Below are 16936 nucleotides of genomic sequence, written 5' to 3' on the forward strand. Positions count from 1 at the left end.
TTCAAATTTTGATTTTTTGAAAAGCTAAAAACATGTTTTTTATTATTAAAAAAAAGTTAGGGTTCCAAAACACCTGAAAACAGGCATTTCGAAGCGTATCTTTTTCAAAAGATATAATACAATATGCCCGATATGGGGCATATCGTATCAATACTTTAAACCATGAATAAAATAGAACCAAGTGTCTAAACGGTTCCCAGGCCAAACGGCCCAACCGTCTGGATTAACGGTGGTTCGAAAATCATGGCTGCAGGTTTCTCCGTCAATGATTTCTCAGGTAAAGTACTTCAATTCTTCTGCATTTGCTGGCAACCCTGACTCTGTGGCTCTCTCCTCAACAATCCGTGTAATTATACTACAATTATCTTTGCTCTTGTGCTTCTATATGCTCCCTGGTGTTTGCCACCGCAGCGATTATCAAGGCCAAATCATTCAAGAGACTCAGTTCACATACATGACTGCATTCCAGAAACTGGAATTCATAACATGGTCTTTGATGTGCTAGAATGCATGAAAGACAACAATGTGTAGGATGGGGAGGAGCTCGGATTGTATATCTAGATAAGATGCTAAACGGAGAGGAAATTGTAGTGAAGAAACCGCTAGGACTGGGCAATGCCAACCATGATCATGGATTCAGGGCTGAAATTCAAACACTAGGCAATATTCGACACAGAAACATAGTGAGATTGTTAGCTTTCTGTTCGAATTCAGAGACCAACTTATTGGTGAACACACGAGAAATATTACCAAAAAAGAATACACGAGGAATGAAAGCTTGGGAGAGGCTCTTCATCGGAAGAGAGGAGGCTTCTTGGGTACAAGATAGCCATTGAAGCTGCCAAGGGTCTGTGCTATCTACACCATCACTGTTCTCCTCTTATACTTCATAGTCTCGTAGAGATGTCAAGTCTAACAACATTATTTTGATTTCGAGCTTTGAAGCCCATGTTGCTGATTTTGGTTTGGCTAAGTTCTTGGTTGACGGTGGTACATCCAAATGCATGTCAGCAATTGCAGGCTCTTACGGCTGCATTGCTCCTGGTTTCATGGGTCTAGATCTTCTACAAGTCCAAATATGAGTCTATTTGGAATAGGGAAAATCTATGATGTGGGAAAGACATGGTATAGGAAGAGTTTTGATCAATCAAAATCCATCTATGAATTTTGATAAATAACAACTGAGTGATTACCATGTTTATGATTCTAGTTCATTGGTGAAACGTTTTTCCCATATCATAGTCGAACCTTTTGGTTCAATACGGAAGGAGTGCAAATGCAAATATGTACAGTAATACGTATAAAATAACACAAAATACAAGGTTTTGTGCTCTACGTATTTGTATTTGTACTCCTTTCAAATGAAATCTTTGGAATAAATTTCGCAAAGCAAGATCTAACAAGCCAAGGTTTTCTTTCGGTTAAACAAACTCAACCCAACCAAAAGTTCAGATTTATCATCTTCCACCCCAAAGCCAGTTCAACTGAATCGGTTTGTTTTATGTTGGGGTTGGAAACCTCAAAAACATTAATGGTCTAGAACCAGGGGCTTTGATGGCACAAACCTTATATCATGCACGGTGTTTGTTTAATGCAAGCATTGCCGAAAACTCAATATCCAAAACTTACATCTCTGTTTCATCTTCTTAAAGAAGAAGATGATGACCGGTGTTCTATTTGAAAAGGTCATTTTGTTATTTTCAAAAATTTTAAGTCGCACATGATGTCATGTGATAAATATAACTGACGACTGGTTAACTGTAAATATTAAATTGGCACGTTTTAGAAGTTTAGATACTGGATTGGCACGTTTTGAAGTTTGGAGCAAAGTTCAAAGTATTAATACATATCGTATCGAAGCATTCTCAATACACCCCTATAGGGGGTGTTTCGGGTCGGCAAGTGATTCAGGGGGTAGACCAACCTTAAATCAGCCCCTCTGAACCAAATTCAAAAAACAGAATACCCATAGGCCAGATACTAGCGTACCACCTGTATTGATACTTTTAACCTTGGTTGGAGACCAAAGTGAGACTAAGTCCAAAGTACAGGGTACTAATGTGCAATTTTCCCAAAAAAAAAATTAAATTCTAATGTACAATTTTCCCAAAAAAACGTTAAATACTTAAATGTCCATGTGGTTTAGCAAATGGGCAAAAACGTACCTACTGTTTAAAAAATTACTTAAAAGTATTCCTTCAGTTTGTACGTTTTAGGGCATTAGACATCATCCGTTGAAGGAAAAAAATAATAAAAAAAACAAAATGTTAAATTTGCCCTTCGTTATTTCTCAAATTTTCACAATAAAATCCAAGTGATAAAATTTTTTTCATTGACTCTAATTTGTTGGCATTGTCATCACTATTCAAGCATGGACCACCGGCAAATTAAAACTCAAAATCCAACACAGTCGAAGATGTGATAATAATTATAAAAAACTCAAAGCTCAACATCAACTCTGCAAAGAAAAATTGAAAAAAAAAATGTTATTCTAAATTTCAGACCCGACTGCAACGCCATGATGAGCAGCAATTGTTTTCCATGCGAATTATGAACCGTCGAATTTGCGGATGCATGGCTCTGGGCATTTGCCAAGTCCAGGGCTGGGAATTCCGGTTCTCTTAAGTCTCAACTTCATTCTTGCACCATAAAGGAAGCCGGTGGTAAGAGAAGCGAGTGTACAGAATGCTCTCCAATCAATCGCCTGTTGGACCACCTCCTTGGTCAAAAACTATTTTGGATTACCCTCCAATCAATCGCCTACAAATAAAGACACTCCAATCAATGCGAGTGTACAGAATGCTCTCAAAACACACGTCATAGTTGTTCTAATAGCCAGTGTTACATTTGCTGCCGGCGTTAACCCTCTCGGCGATGTTCACCAAGATGGACCATTTGCTGGACCACCCATTTCAAGGTCTTCATGATTAGCAATAACATGGCACTTTTCCCGTCACTTGGCGTCGTCGTTATCTTGGTCAGCATCATCTCTCGTTAGTTTATACCTCCTTAGAGTCAACAAAGTACAACAATCACTGTTGGGATGACCATTGCCGAGAGATATCAATTTCCGAATTGAATCTGCACTCCACAACGGAATACCCGGATTGACTGTCAATACCTAGTTCTAATAAAATAGAACAAGAACTTCAGTTTATGCTGAGAGAAATATACAGCAGATGATGATTGGAGGGGGATTTACAAAGGTTGAGAGAAAAATGGTGCGTAGCATCACAAAGGGAAGATATCATCATCAAAAACCCCAAATGAAGGGGTTAGACCAAAAGAGGTGGTCGATCTCAAAGAGGGCCAAAAAAATACCAGGAAAAAAGAAAACCACCCAGGGAGAACATAGCCCCCAAATAGGCCTCACTCTCGACCCCACTTTTGGCCATAAGGGTCTTCCAAAGAAATAAACAATCTTGGATGCCATCAGAATTCTGGAGGGCAAGGATCTAATTCACATTTTTTTCTTTTCCCTCTCTTCAGAGCAGTTTCTCAAGATGCATGGAACAATTGTAATCAAAATATCCTTCACCAAGCAGGCTTAGTTACTTTAGCAACCTACAGGATCCTGTGCTCATATTCCATGTCCAATCAATCAGATTTGACCAATTCCATTGCCACCATCATGTTTCTCAGGAAACATTAAAAATATATAACCATAAAAAAACAGCGTGTTTTGCTAGGTTGGACCAAACCAAATGGAGTCCAACTTAAATCACAAAGAAAAAATTATTCTCTTGGTCACTACACCTCACCTTCTCGATACAATGAAAGAAATAATCCATCAGGTGAAATGACAACAGGCCCATTTGGTAAAGCTTTTCCATCCTGGCAGCATGAAACATGTAACCAAATTGCAGAAGAAATAAATGCTACAACAGTTTTAGTACGATAGGGGCCATTTCTTGGTTTAACGGTAAAATCTCGACTGATAAGCCTGAGAACCCAGGTTAAGTCTCAGAACAGCCACTTTGTGCATAAAAATTCCAAAGGATGGGTCTCTGTCCAATCCATCTCTCCCAAGACCCTATATAGCTGGGACCAACCTTTTTTTTTTTTTGATAGATATAGCTGGGACCAACCTTTTTTTTTTTTTGATAGATATAGCTGGGACCAACCTTTTTTTTTTTGATAGATATAGCTGGGACCAACCTTTATTTTTTTTGATAGATATAGCTGGGACCAACCTTTTTTTTTTTGATAGATATAGCTGGGACCAACCTTTTTTTTTTTTTTTGATAGATATAGCTGGGACCAACCATTGGGTAATGGCCTTTTAACACTTTTGCTATAGTATTCCTCCTTGTGTGTCTAGCAAGATAGGATTTAACAAGAAAGAATGGTAAGGAAGCATGCAAACAGAGCATGGATGCATTACTCAATGGGCAGGTTGACAGAGGACTCCATCCCTCATAAATAACAAATCCCAGCATCAGTCTCACACCCCACCCAAAAAAAAAAAACAAAAGAAACAACTATAATAAGATGGACCATTATAGCCAGGGTATTCAGATTCCAGGAGGGGGATGGGAAGAGTTTGATGTCTACAAATAACCTCCAAGAACAAAAATGGAAATCATAAAAATACAAGTCAAGGCACCATATTACCTGTTTCAGATTGAGAAGCAAACTTCTAGTTAGATAGGCCTGAACAATTGCACGTGCACTAAGAAACAGTAACTGATAACCATTTTCCTGCATTTGATCACAGTCCAGAATTAGTCCCAATCTCAGACTGCAAAAGGTGCACAATGTATGAAAAGAAAATTAACAAGAACATGGCATACAAGTTCACTTCTCATTATCCATACTGCTTGATGAAAAAGCGCTCAAACTTAGAAGCAGCATAATACTAATGTATTTATTCAGAGCAAAACTTTTGGAAGTGGGCATCTTATCTGCCCTACAATATGCATTCTGAATCTCTGATGCCTCCAAAGTCCAAATTTAAGCAACCAAAATTGATGTGGATCGCCAAGAGTTTCATGGGCAAGACTAGAGTTGTCCAATTGGAGAACTCTAATAATTAAATATATATGAAATAAATCATCAATTTTACTTTCCAACCAGGCAGTGGAGTGGGTAGGTCCAGCCCTGTCAATTAGTAAGATAGCATGGATAATGTGACAATTTATGCTCAATATAACATTTTTTTTTGAGAAAAAGGTAGGTTTATTCTAAAAAAAAACAAAAAGTACATGAGAAGATGTACAAAAAGAGGCTAAAAACTCTAAGAGTTGTACAGGAAGAGAGCTATCACTGAAAAGATAATCCCTGTGAACACCAGCCTTTGCTAGGCAATCAGCTACAGTGTTTAGCTCCCTAGGGATCCAGCCCAAGTCTGCATTTAAAGAGGAAAGGATGTCTCTTGCTTCAGTCAAGTGATGAGCTAAAGCCCAGGAGCCACCGTCAGGTTCAGCTAACCAATTGATAGTATTAGCAGAGTATCCTATGATGGTGATGTTCGAATAACCCAAGTCTCTTGCTATCTGGATCAGTTAAGGCTGCCAAGATTTCAGCCTTTTTTGAAGAGGCTATCCCAATTGATATACTGAAAGCCCAACTAATGTTTCCACCTCTTCTTCTAAAAACACCTCCAATGCCTGCTTCACCTGGATTACCGAGGGCACTTCCATCAAAATACAAGGTTATCTCCCATTCCTCAGCAACTCTGAAACTGTGTGTGTGTGTGTGGTGGTGGGGAGTGCAGGAAACATGTTGGGAAAATAAAAAGTTTACTGCATTCCTATGAAGATCAGAGATAGAATTTCCCCACCATAAGCCGAAAGGAAGCATCTGTGGGTGATAATGGAAGTTAGCTCCAGAGTAGAATTACCCCACCATATGCCTGTCCAGAACTTAATCCTATCCCTATTTCCCACTTTATATCTAATAAAAGAGATGAAACAATTGTAGGTTGAGATTATACCTTTCCAAGGGTTGATGTCTTTGACCCCATTTAGAGCCACACACCTCGATTAAGATACCAATTTTTATTCATGTTGGCATGCTTCCCTTTGAGTCCTTGGGTCTAGCTGATAAACAACATCAGCAGTAAAATATTAGATCAAGACAAAGAGAAGAGGAAAGGGAGTTTTCTGGTGTAACAACCAGAAAACAATGATATGTAACAACCACTTCTAAAACCCACCCAATGATTTCTGGTGTTTTCAAGTAGAAAAACATCTAAAGTTTTAGAAAGAGGGAACTTTGACAGAATGCTCAAATAATTAAAGATAAAAGTTTTGATAGCTGAGATGTAATACTTTGGATGGAGAATCCTATGAAGAGAAAGCATAAAATGAACAAGATCTGAATCATTTAAACAATTGATGATATCATATGCTAAAGAATAAGAAAAATAAAAGCTCTGGGCATGATAGTTAATTGGGATGTCATTGCAAACGGTAGGCCTATGTGAGTCAATAGACAACAAGTAATTATTTATCAAATAATTTAAAAGTCAAAGCAACTTCAGTCAATTTATTACACCCTGCCCAAGGAAAGGAGAGCCAAAATCAGTTTTGTTTGGCTTTAAAACAAGCACATCATGAGCGCAAAACTGAAAAAGGAAAAAGAGATGTGCCAAGATTCAGAAACTACCAATAAAAAAAATGAAGAAATGAGTTTCATCAATCAACAAACTTGGCAGCTACATGGAGTGAATTTATCACAGTTTACCTTTTGAAAACATATAATATAATCTATCATTTAAAGGCCATTTGATAACCGATGAAATGGTTGAACCATTAAAAAGCTTATTGCTTTGTCTTCTTAATAAGCTTTTGTGGAGGGGAGTCAAAAGCATTTAAAAGAAAATAGTGAAACACTGAAACTATTATTACAGAACTGAGACACATAGAAGTGTACAATGCAAAATTATCATTTAAAAGAGACAAAAGCATTCCATTGGGGGGGGGAGTAATAGAACCTGGCAGTGCTTGAACCACAAAGGCAACATCCACAGCAATGTCCAGCAGCAGTGGCAGTGGTAAGTGCTCTCCACCCTCCTCTTCCCAACAAACTTAACCTAATATTCCCATCTAAATGTGTCCTCTCACTTTGACAATCTGGCCCATTCAACCCGGATGATCGAACTGGTGAACCATCACCGAGGTCAACATGCCAAAAGCAGAAAAGGAAAAGCACTTTAGGGAAGCCAAAATATGAAGAAATATACATGACTCACTGGATAAGGATCTAATAGATAGAGAAAACACCATAAAGATCAATTAATGGTGTTTAGTTCCAGTTCAAATAAGAACTACTTATGTTTGATATGAGCTAAAAGTTGGCAATAAATTTATAAACCCAATAAGGTACTGACAGGATGTGTAGTAACAGATACCAAGCAAGATAGCAAAGCCTTTTCCTTCTATTTGATGAACAAAGCCCTTTCTTTCTATTTATTGATCCAAGACTAAAAAACTTATGTGCAGAGTAAAGTAATAAAACCAATAACTAAAAAACAAGGTTTATCATTTTCCTTGATTTCTAAGTTTCTTATCATTTCCATCCAATCCCAGACATAACTATGATAAAATTTAAAGGAGTTCTATTCTTTGAATTTAAAAGAAAAATCTCAAGATTCATACTGCACCATAGAAGTATAGAAGTATAGTAAGGGATAGGTGGAGCCAGTGTGACAAAAGCAGTCATAGAAGTATAGAACACCACAATATATAAGTTGCTAGTGTGAAGTAAGCTACAAGAAGGTAAGGGCTTCCTAGGTTGAACATATACAGATACAGGCTCCTGAAAATAAAACATATAAAGATATTTGCATGAATTTCATGATTAACAAGGAGTTTATGCATAAATAATTTCTTACCTCTAAACCACTTTTCATTATCAAACAGCCAAAAGATCAAGCTCCTCTTTGATAACTTTTTTATCATTTACTCTGATGACTCTAGAATTGGGTGTTTTGCATCACCAGTAATCCCCACATGAACAAGAACCATTGCTGAAATGATGAAATCGGTTGGTGTCTCTCACGATGATCTCTCTATCCATCACCTTCGAGACAAACTTGATTGCCGAATGGCAATCACCACACATTCTGATATTCTTTTTTATCCTAATGGTGGATCCAGGGGTTGTATTTAGAAGTGCAAAGGCTAGAGCAAGCTTCTCACTATGGTACTGCAACTTTGCTTCCCTCTCCTGCTGATCCACAAACAACAGCACATGGCTTGGGTCAGGGACATACCCAACTTCCTTGATCTTCCCACTTATCTTCTCCCACATCCTATGGATCTCTTTTCGTTGGGGATGGGTGTCATCATTGGCAACAAACATGTGAACTGTATTCTCAATTTCCACCCAACTACAAGCAGGTTCCTTTTTTACCCCACTCTCTTTCATCATCTTTCTCACTGTTGCAGCATCTACCCACCTACCAGCAGATGCATAGATGTTATAAAGCAACACATGTGGGCCAGAATCATGGGGGTCAAGCTCAAAAACACGTTCGGCAGCAAAAGTACCCAACTCCATATTCCCATGCATCCTACAAGCACCAAGCAAAGCTCCCCAAACAGCTGCAGTTGGTTCAATTGGCATCTCCCCAATGAACTCCTTGGCTTGGTCAAGAAGCCCTGCTCGACCAAGAAGATCAACAATTGTCACATAATGCTCAACCTTTGGTTCTACCTGGTATTTCTTCATCAATTCAAAATAGTGTTGTCCTTCATTCAATAGGCCACCATGGCTACATGCAGTAAGGACACAAAGGAAGGTAATCTCATTAGGTTTTACGCCGATCCTTAGCATTTCTTCAAATCGACTTAGGGATTCCCTTGCAAGCCCATGTTGTGCACAACCAGTAAGGATAGAATTCCAAGAAACAACATCTCTTGTTTCCAACCTATTAAAGACTTTCCTTGCATCATCTATGCTGCCTGACTTTGCATACATGTCAACAAGAGTGTTACCAAGAAATGCAATGAGTTTGCCCCCTGATTTTATCATGTATGCATGCACCCATTTGCCTTGCTCTAGAGCTCCTACACTAGCACAACCACTGAAAACACTGGAATAAGTAAAATGTGTAGGTTTATAATCTTCCCTCAGCATCTCCCAGAATAGTCGAAGAGTGTTCTCCCCTTCACCCTTCCTCGCATGTCCAGCAATCAGAGCATTCCATGAGACCTCATTCCTTGTCACCATCCCATCAAAGACCAACTGAGCCTCCTCCATTTTTCCAAACCTAGCATACATGTCCAAAAGAGAACTTCCTACATAAACATTTGATTCATAACCATATTTTGTGCAAAATGCATGAATTTGCCTACCATTTTTGTCACTTGGTGCAGCCCCAGAAGCCTTTAAAAGGCTGGAAAATGTATATTGATTCGGCTTTAGTCCAAGCTTAAGCATCTGAGGAAACAACTCAATAGCTTCTTCTGCTTTATCATTCTGAGAGTACCCAGTAATCATAGCAGTCCATGTGACCATGTCTTTCAGAGGCATTTCGTTGAACAATGAGCGGGCATCATCTAGACAACCACATTTTGCATACATATGGAGGATGCTATTTTGAATATAAAGATCTGACTTGAACTTGGAGTTGAGGATGTGGGCATGAACAATCTTTCCTTCTTTAACCCTCTTCAACTGGGTGCACTTCTTTAACAATTTATTGTATAGCATAGGATCTGGATCGATCAAACCATGGTCTAAGAGGTCAAGGACATGAAGCCCACTTTCGGTATTGCTTGTGCAAAGAAGGTCTTTTTCTTGAATAATACATGAAGCATCACCTTCTTCACAACTATCATATTCAGTAAGGGAAGCATGAACCACAGAAGAACAAAATGGGAGAGAAAGCAATAGCTGAACACAAAGTCTTGTAGGCATGTGGACTATGCTCAAGGAAAGAGGACCAGTGCAAAGCAACTTCTTCATTTGGAGGGAATTAAGAAGAGAGGTAGATGTCTCTTAGCAGCTTTCAACCTATAATGCCAGAGACAAAAAAAATGAAAAGATCAGGTGATTCAGTGGCAATATTCCTCAAAAAGGGCCTTAAAGTATTAGGAGAAGCATGCATTTTTTTATTTTATTAAAAGGTACTGTAATGTATTATAAACAAAACTATAACTCATATACACCCAAAAAGGGACTGTACAATTGTTAACAAGCAAATAAGAATCCTTGTCTAAACATCTACTATGACTCAAATCTAGTTCCAAGGTGATTCATCCAAGTGAACAAGACTTCCCTAATTAATAACCAGCCCATTCCTTGATACAACACATGGTTACAAGGAATCAACCTTCATTCTTATGTGATTCTTTAAAATCTCCTTTTGCATAATTACTCTTCCTAATCATTTAAAAATAAGTTGATACACTTGCAGCATATGAGATCAAATATACTAACAAATCTCCTTTCCCCTTTTCAGAACCAAATTTAATTCTGTCATCATCTCCTAAGCCTTGTCCAAATAATTCCCTGTTTCACCACATTAGTAATAACAATAGATACCAATTTTAAATGCAAATTCATTCACCAAAATATATATTAAAATAATTGCATTTCAAATATGAGCAACTGCTTCCCTTTATGTTGCATATACAGGTATAATAAATTCAACTGATTAAATAGTTGAAGATAAAAAAGCAACTTTTAACTCACAAGCTTATGTGAAGCAACTAACCAACATAAACAAGGGCAACCATCAGAAAACAACAGGACATTTGGAAACACTCAGACATTCTACATTTTTTTTATCAGAGAAAATGAGAATTTTATTCACTTAAGAGTATTAATACAGAGATACAGCAGATAAAACATAGACATTTCAACAGAGAATTTTTACAATAAAGCCCAAAAAAGCTGTTGCCTTTGAACTCCCTGTTTAGCTAGAGAATCAGCCATTCCATTTGCAGTTCTCCTAACCCATGTAAACGAGGCAATAAGTTCCCTTGCTATGGTTATTATCTCCCTTAACTGATGTCTGTAGTACCAAGGAACATTACTGCTTGAATTGATCCAAGATACCACTGTTTTTGAGTCCCCTTCTATTTCCAAGTTCTTAAAATCTGCTTGCTTGGCAATCTTTAGCCCTTGAAGTAGAGATAAAAAGTTCAGCTTTTAAAGAGTCACCTTCCCCTAAAGGTCCTGAGTACATAGCCAACACTTTGTTTGAGGAGTCTCTGATCATACCACCAATGCCTGCCATACTCAGACATCCTACATGATTAATTGGGGTACAGTTAGGTTTGGTAATTTGAAGTTTGACCTCTGTTCTGTTCTGGTTCAAGCAATCCTGAATTCCCCATCTACTGAGTCTTTGTTATCATACATAAAATCTAATTGTTATCATGCATAATATTAGTGGCTGTCATATTTTAATCTTTTCATTCTCCACATCCAATTTGAATTAGGAAATTCAAATCATGGCATGATTCAAACACCCATGATGTAGGGGTTAAGGAATTAGGGTAAGTTTTAGTGAAACTATTGAACGTCTCTTGCAACTGGCATTCAACAAGTTGATGAAAACACAACAGGTGGTTATAAAGCCAATAAGTTGAGTTTATGCCACACTTGGACACCTTGTCCTAAATGCATGGTGAGACCAATGAAAAGACACGCTACAGGACAAAATTAGGCACAACTGCTACCTTGTCTGTGGGGCAAAGCTGCTTAAACTCATTTTTTACTAGCATCCTTCAAACCCCAAATATCCTCCAATCAGTAACTGTTGCAGCTGTTATACAAGCAATTAGTAAACATGACTTCTACTGTGCATCCACCCTGTATGCCATTGTTTCCAAACTAAATGCTAGTACTTTTGAAAACGTTTTGGACTGGTTTTTTCGAACTGATTTTGCATTGTGTTTTTCAGTCAAGGTGGTTCTTCCTAACTTCCTGTTAGGATTCTGGTTAGTTGAGATAAAGTGATACACTAGCTAACTTTAACAGAACAACTCACCATATCTTCTCATGAATAGCCAACTCCTCTTGACAGGAGGACGTTGTAGTCTGTACTCTCCACCATCATGTTACACAATGGAAGTTTGCTACGTTAGAAGATCTTTTTAGGAGAGAAGTGAGAGATCTAAGATAGGCTCAAGTGCCTTGAAAAAGACTTCTTGTCCTTAAAAAGACTGGATCTAACTGAACAGATTATGCAAGGACTGTCATTCGAACAATTGACTCTTGAGTTGAGGATCAGCCAGAAGTATTGATCACTGTCAGCAGGGTAACCTCTCATGGGGTGGTCTAGGTTTAGTTGGAATCAAATAAGGCTGGGTCAGAGTCAGGGTCAGGGATGAATCCAAGTTGTTTCCATCCTTAGTGAAAGTGTGAAACCAGAATTAAAATCAGTTCTCTTTAATCCTGTTTCAGATGTACGAGAACTCCATGACTGTCTTGTATGAAGGAAATGACCTAAGGAGGCAATGCAAAGTAGTGGAACAGATATGACACTTTCTGAAGAATGATGAAGAGGTCAGAATTTTTATGGGGGCCAATGGGTTTGTTGAGGCCCTTGTCCGGTTTTGGGGGATGGCTGTTCATGAGTGTAATGAAAAGCTGTGGAAATTGGAGCTATGGCATTTTTCAACCCTGCTGTTAACAATAATAGGTTTGCACTTGTTCAATAGTTTTCTTGTTTTCCTTTTCCCCCCCTCGGGACATGATCACGCTGGGAGGGAGGCTCCCTGTTCCCAGTAATGGTAAACTGGTTTGCATTGAATCGAAGTCCTTCGAGCTTGCAGGCTCCCGGGCCACTGAAGGTTATTGTGACATCACAGAAAGGGATGAGGCTACTGGACAAAACTTTCGCTAGGTGCCAAGGAATGCTCAGAACTGAGCTCCTTCTTGTCAGTCGCCACTACAGGCCAAAAGGGACCTTTGGATAGGAAAATCTTGGTGAACAACCAACATACAATCTTCCAGTCGAAGACAAACAACCGAGGGAGATACATTCGTGTGGCCTCTTGGAAAGGCTCTGACAGAATCAGGGGAGGTGAAGGAGCAAGGATGGCGATCCTTTTTGACTGATTTATAGGAGATACGACAACTCCCAACGGACCCAATCCTCCTTCCCCCTCCCCCACAGGCTACAGCTTTCACAACACCCCCCCCCCCCCCGGGTCCCTAAAAGAAAGTCAAGTCGTTTCAGTAGGTGGGGGAAAGGTGATTAACATCGTTCACAACTCAAACCCCTTTGGCTTGTGAAAACTAGCCTTCATTTGTGAAAAATCGCCGGGTATAAGTTGGGAATATGTAGAACGAGGTCTCACTGCCAACCTCCACCCCCACTCATGGATAGACCTTCACCCTTTTAGTAGTAACCAGGCAATCAGATTTACTGATTCAGATGAACAACTCCAAAAGTAGCTGAGACTAGGCTCTCTCAAGCTTTTCGGTACAAAGGTTTCTATTTGCAGGTGGTGGCCTTTAGTAAATTCTGCAGATGACCTCCTTAAATTTGATGGCTGGATCAAAATCAGAGGACTCCCCTTTCACCTCTGGACTCGACCGACCTTCAAGTTGATAGGTAACCTCTGCGGAGGACTCGAGACAGTTCATACGTCAACCAGATTACTAAAAGATCTAAACAGGGCAAAGATTCGGGTTCAGAGTAGAAGACTTCATAGTGTTCCCAGATCGATTCTCCTCCATGAAAGAAATATCTGGTTTAATATTGAAATCTCAGTGGAGAAGAAGACCGAGGTTAGTCTCCAGACTCACCGAGTCCTTGATAGTTGTCACCAATAGCAACTCGGTAACTCAGAAGCCAGCTGACACGCATGAACCAATGATAAAGACCGCCACTGCTCTCCCGGTTCAGCGACCAACGCACGAACCTACAAATTTCAAATTGAAGAGTTCCAAGTCCCCCCCAGTGATTTAAAAGGCGCGCCTAGGAGCATTTTAGGGTAGGCCCCTTGCCCAAGCCCTAGGCACAGCCCTTTCAAAAGGTGCACGCCTGGTGCGCCTAGTGCGCCTTGCACCTCAAGGGGCGTGGCACAAAGGCGACTCATAGAATCAGGAATGTAATATGTTTTACATTACATTAGCTACTTGAAGTAATGCAATTGAGAAAAAAAGAAATTCTGGGTTTTATATGCTTGAAAGTGTTTTATATATTTGATTTTATTTTTAAATCCTCATTTGAATATGCTTTACATGTTATTTTAAAATAACATTTATTTTATTATGTATTTTAATTTTAGATAATAGGTTTTTTAAAACATTTATTTTAAAATATAAGTTAATATTTTTATTAATATGATGTTTAATAATTTTTATTTTTTTTGCATTTTTTGGCATTTTTTTATTTTTTAGTTTTTTTATATTTTTTGTGCCTTGCTTAAAAAGGCGTGCACCTCACCTTGCGCCTCAGGCGCAAATTGACCCCTGCACCTTGCGCTTTTAAAGCACTGGACCCCCCAAGCCCAACAAAAGTCCCCTAGAAAAGACGAGGCCCAAACAAAATCTTTTGAAGGTGGGACCAAACAAGATAGGCCCTTTTCCCCAAACTACTTTGCAGGATAAGTCAACCCTTGGTTGAGAGATTAGCTGCCCGAAAGTTTCTTCTTCCTTCGATCCAAACTCTTTGGGCCTGCAACTACTTGAGGATGCCAACTCAGAAATGTCATCCTCGCCGCAAACCCCACTGTACCCTTTGGGAGTTTCAGTAAATACCCCCCCCCCCTCCTTTTCTAGGAGAAGAAAAGTCCTCAATGTTCTGCCCTTCAACGCCCTCCTCCTTTCCCTCAAATTCAGAAGCAGATATGAGTTCAGAAGAGGAGCCGGTTCATATAGATCAGAAGCGGAATTTCCAGAGGAAGAAGGTCCTTTATCAGGAATGAAGTCTCTCTTCAAAGAAAATCAAGAGAAGGCCCATCTCTAGGGGAATAGCGGTGAGAGGGGAGCTGCCCATTTGCTAGGAAAAGGTCAGAGAACTCAGTTCAGACCACAAGCTCGCCTTTCGTGCCCCAATCTGTCTCCAGGTACTTCATTCCAACCTCTTGTTCCCTCTGTGCCCCCCCCCCCCCCCCCCCCTCTGATTTAGTAGGTACAGGTAGAGTGGACCCCCACAACCACTGCCCATCTGCCAAGAGTGACCAGCTGAAAACATGGGCTCATAGAGAGTTTGCCCAGAAGCAACAGAAATCAGAGAACTCAGCAAGCAAAACAGATAAGGTAACAGGAAATCTAGGCATATCTACAGTGGATTCTCAAGGGAAGAATTGGAAAATAAAGGACATCTTAGGGGAGAAGGGCAACACCCTCCATCCGAAGTCAATGAGAGAGTTGAAGAAGCTAAGGTGTGACTTGAATTGGAAGGAAGCCAAGAAGGTTGATAAAGGCAATTTGGGAGGTCAGAAATAAAAATTGGGTATGGCTTGCTGCCTCAGGATCGTCAGGAGGTCTTCTAATTATTTGGAATGAAAGTGTCTTGTCAGGGGTTGATATAGATAGAGGCCAATATTTCTCCAATTTGTATGAGGAAAAATTCAGTCATACGAGTTCAAAAGATATCCTCATGCGAGTTGGAGCTCAAAATCTGTCCCTTGAGTTGACATTAGTGGAAAAGGTTTCTATTTGACTCCTACATGATTCTTACTTATCTAGATACTATAATATGTTATGTTTTGTTCAAGAATCAGGCAGTTTAAGTTTTATTCCAATCAACGGGAGTTGTCACATACAAAGACACATCAAAGTGATCAAAAAATCAAAGTTGATATCATTCTTTGGAAACTTTTTTAGAGACTAAACTAAATGTTCAATCTCATTTCTTTTTCTTTCATCATTGTAGCTTATATTAACTTATTTGTAAGATTACATCAATACCTTAAATTCTAGAACATATCTAGTGTAGGACTGCTGTGATCCAAAGCTGGACTGATGACAAATTTGAGGGAAATTGATAATATAAGTGATGATAGTAAGGGGTTAGGTCCAAGGTTTTAGGTTTGAGGGGTTGGGGGTAGGTCTAGAGAAGGGAGGATGTGGTTTTGGACACAAAAAGACTAGAGATGGGAGTCTCAAAATTAGAAACTTTTGTGAACTCGGTTTTTTGGTAGATTTTTTCTGAACTGTTTTAGTGGGATGAAAAAGAACCTTAGATATGTGGAATGGCTGAATCAGTTATGGTTTTTCACTTTTTTGCAGTTGTTAAACCTGTAAGCCGTAACATGTATTCCACAGAAAATTGCAGAAAAAAAAAAAAGAAAAAATACGAATATGTTTCCTAATTCCAAGTGAAACAGAAATATACCAGTTTAAGCTTCAAATCAAAATTGAAAATCAGGGGATGTGATTCTCAGATTCTGCAGTGGCTCTCGGCTCCAATGGAGTAGTCACCGGCGCAAATGGCGGTTCTGTTCCTTCACAAGAAAATGAGAAATCATAATATTGCGAATAATAATAATAATAATAATAATAATAAATGAGTTAATGGCTTAATGCGCATATCAGATCAGAGAAAAACGAAAAAAAACACACTTACTTACCTGAATAGTCGTCGCTGTACTCCTTTCAGACTGGTCGCCGGCAGCCGCAGCGGAGATTGATCGCCGGAGGTTGGATGTCCACAGTAGTCGCCGCTATCCCCTTGAGGAGATGCCGTTGAGCCGTTCCTTTCAAGAGATCAGAGTTCAGTTCAGACTTCAGAGATGTCGGAACTTTGGTCGCCGGCGGGTACTTGTTCCGCCGTCTTCTTCGGTGAAGGCCTGAAGCTTTGTCAAGGACTGAAGTGTTTTGGGCTTTTCTCAGATGAATAAAAAAATGTGTTTTGGGCTTGGCACAACAAAACTCAGGAGAGTCATCGAACGTAGTTAGGATATGTTTGTTATTTTCTTTGTTTTATTTTTATTTTAATCCAAAATAAACAAAAAAATGCCTAACCACTAACTGTTGCCCGGGTCGACGGTTTAACCATTCGGGTCACCGTTTTTTGACT

At 39.2% G+C, this 16936-nt stretch overlaps 1 protein-coding gene across 16 annotated transcripts; it reads right to left on the reverse strand.

Annotated features, from left to right (window-relative positions):
- Window positions 1-2315: 2315 nt before the first annotated feature.
- On the reverse strand, window positions 2316-16801 carry LOC104607097 (pentatricopeptide repeat-containing protein At3g24000, mitochondrial). Of its 16 annotated transcripts, none has more exons than XM_088899545.1 (9): window positions 16488-16801; window positions 16253-16361; window positions 7838-9963; window positions 6938-7103; window positions 5936-6041; window positions 5295-5802; window positions 4615-4701; window positions 3762-3834; window positions 2316-3081 (listed from the first exon to the last, which is right to left on the reverse strand). In XM_088899545.1, exon 3 carries the CDS (start codon window positions 9913-9915, stop codon window positions 7939-7941), a length of 1977 nt encoding a protein of 658 aa, XP_088755671.1. In that variant the 5' UTR covers window positions 9916-9963; window positions 16253-16361; window positions 16488-16801; the 3' UTR covers window positions 2316-3081; window positions 3762-3834; window positions 4615-4701; window positions 5295-5802; window positions 5936-6041; window positions 6938-7103; window positions 7838-7938. The 16 variants fall into 16 exon arrangements, with proteins under 16 accessions (XP_088755671.1, XP_088755672.1, XP_010270914.1 ...); XM_088899546.1 differs by having other exon boundaries at window positions 5250-5802; XM_010272612.3 differs by lacking the exons at window positions 3762-3834; window positions 5295-5802 and having other exon boundaries at window positions 2316-2760; window positions 2846-3081.
- Between the last annotated feature and the right edge of the window lie 135 nt (window positions 16802-16936).

The sequence above is a fragment of the Nelumbo nucifera genome, chromosome 3 (assembly GCF_055504915.1).
Source record: "Nelumbo nucifera cultivar China Antique chromosome 3, China Antique-T2T, whole genome shotgun sequence".
In the NCBI taxonomy this organism is placed as follows: domain Eukaryota; kingdom Viridiplantae; phylum Streptophyta; class Magnoliopsida; order Proteales; family Nelumbonaceae; genus Nelumbo; species Nelumbo nucifera.

Excerpts from the sequence above, each read along its gene's own strand:
- LOC104607097 (XM_010272610.3), bottom strand. The coding sequence starts at position 9,915 with ATGAAGAAGTTGCTTTGCACTGGTCCTCTTTCCTTGAGCATAGTCCAC.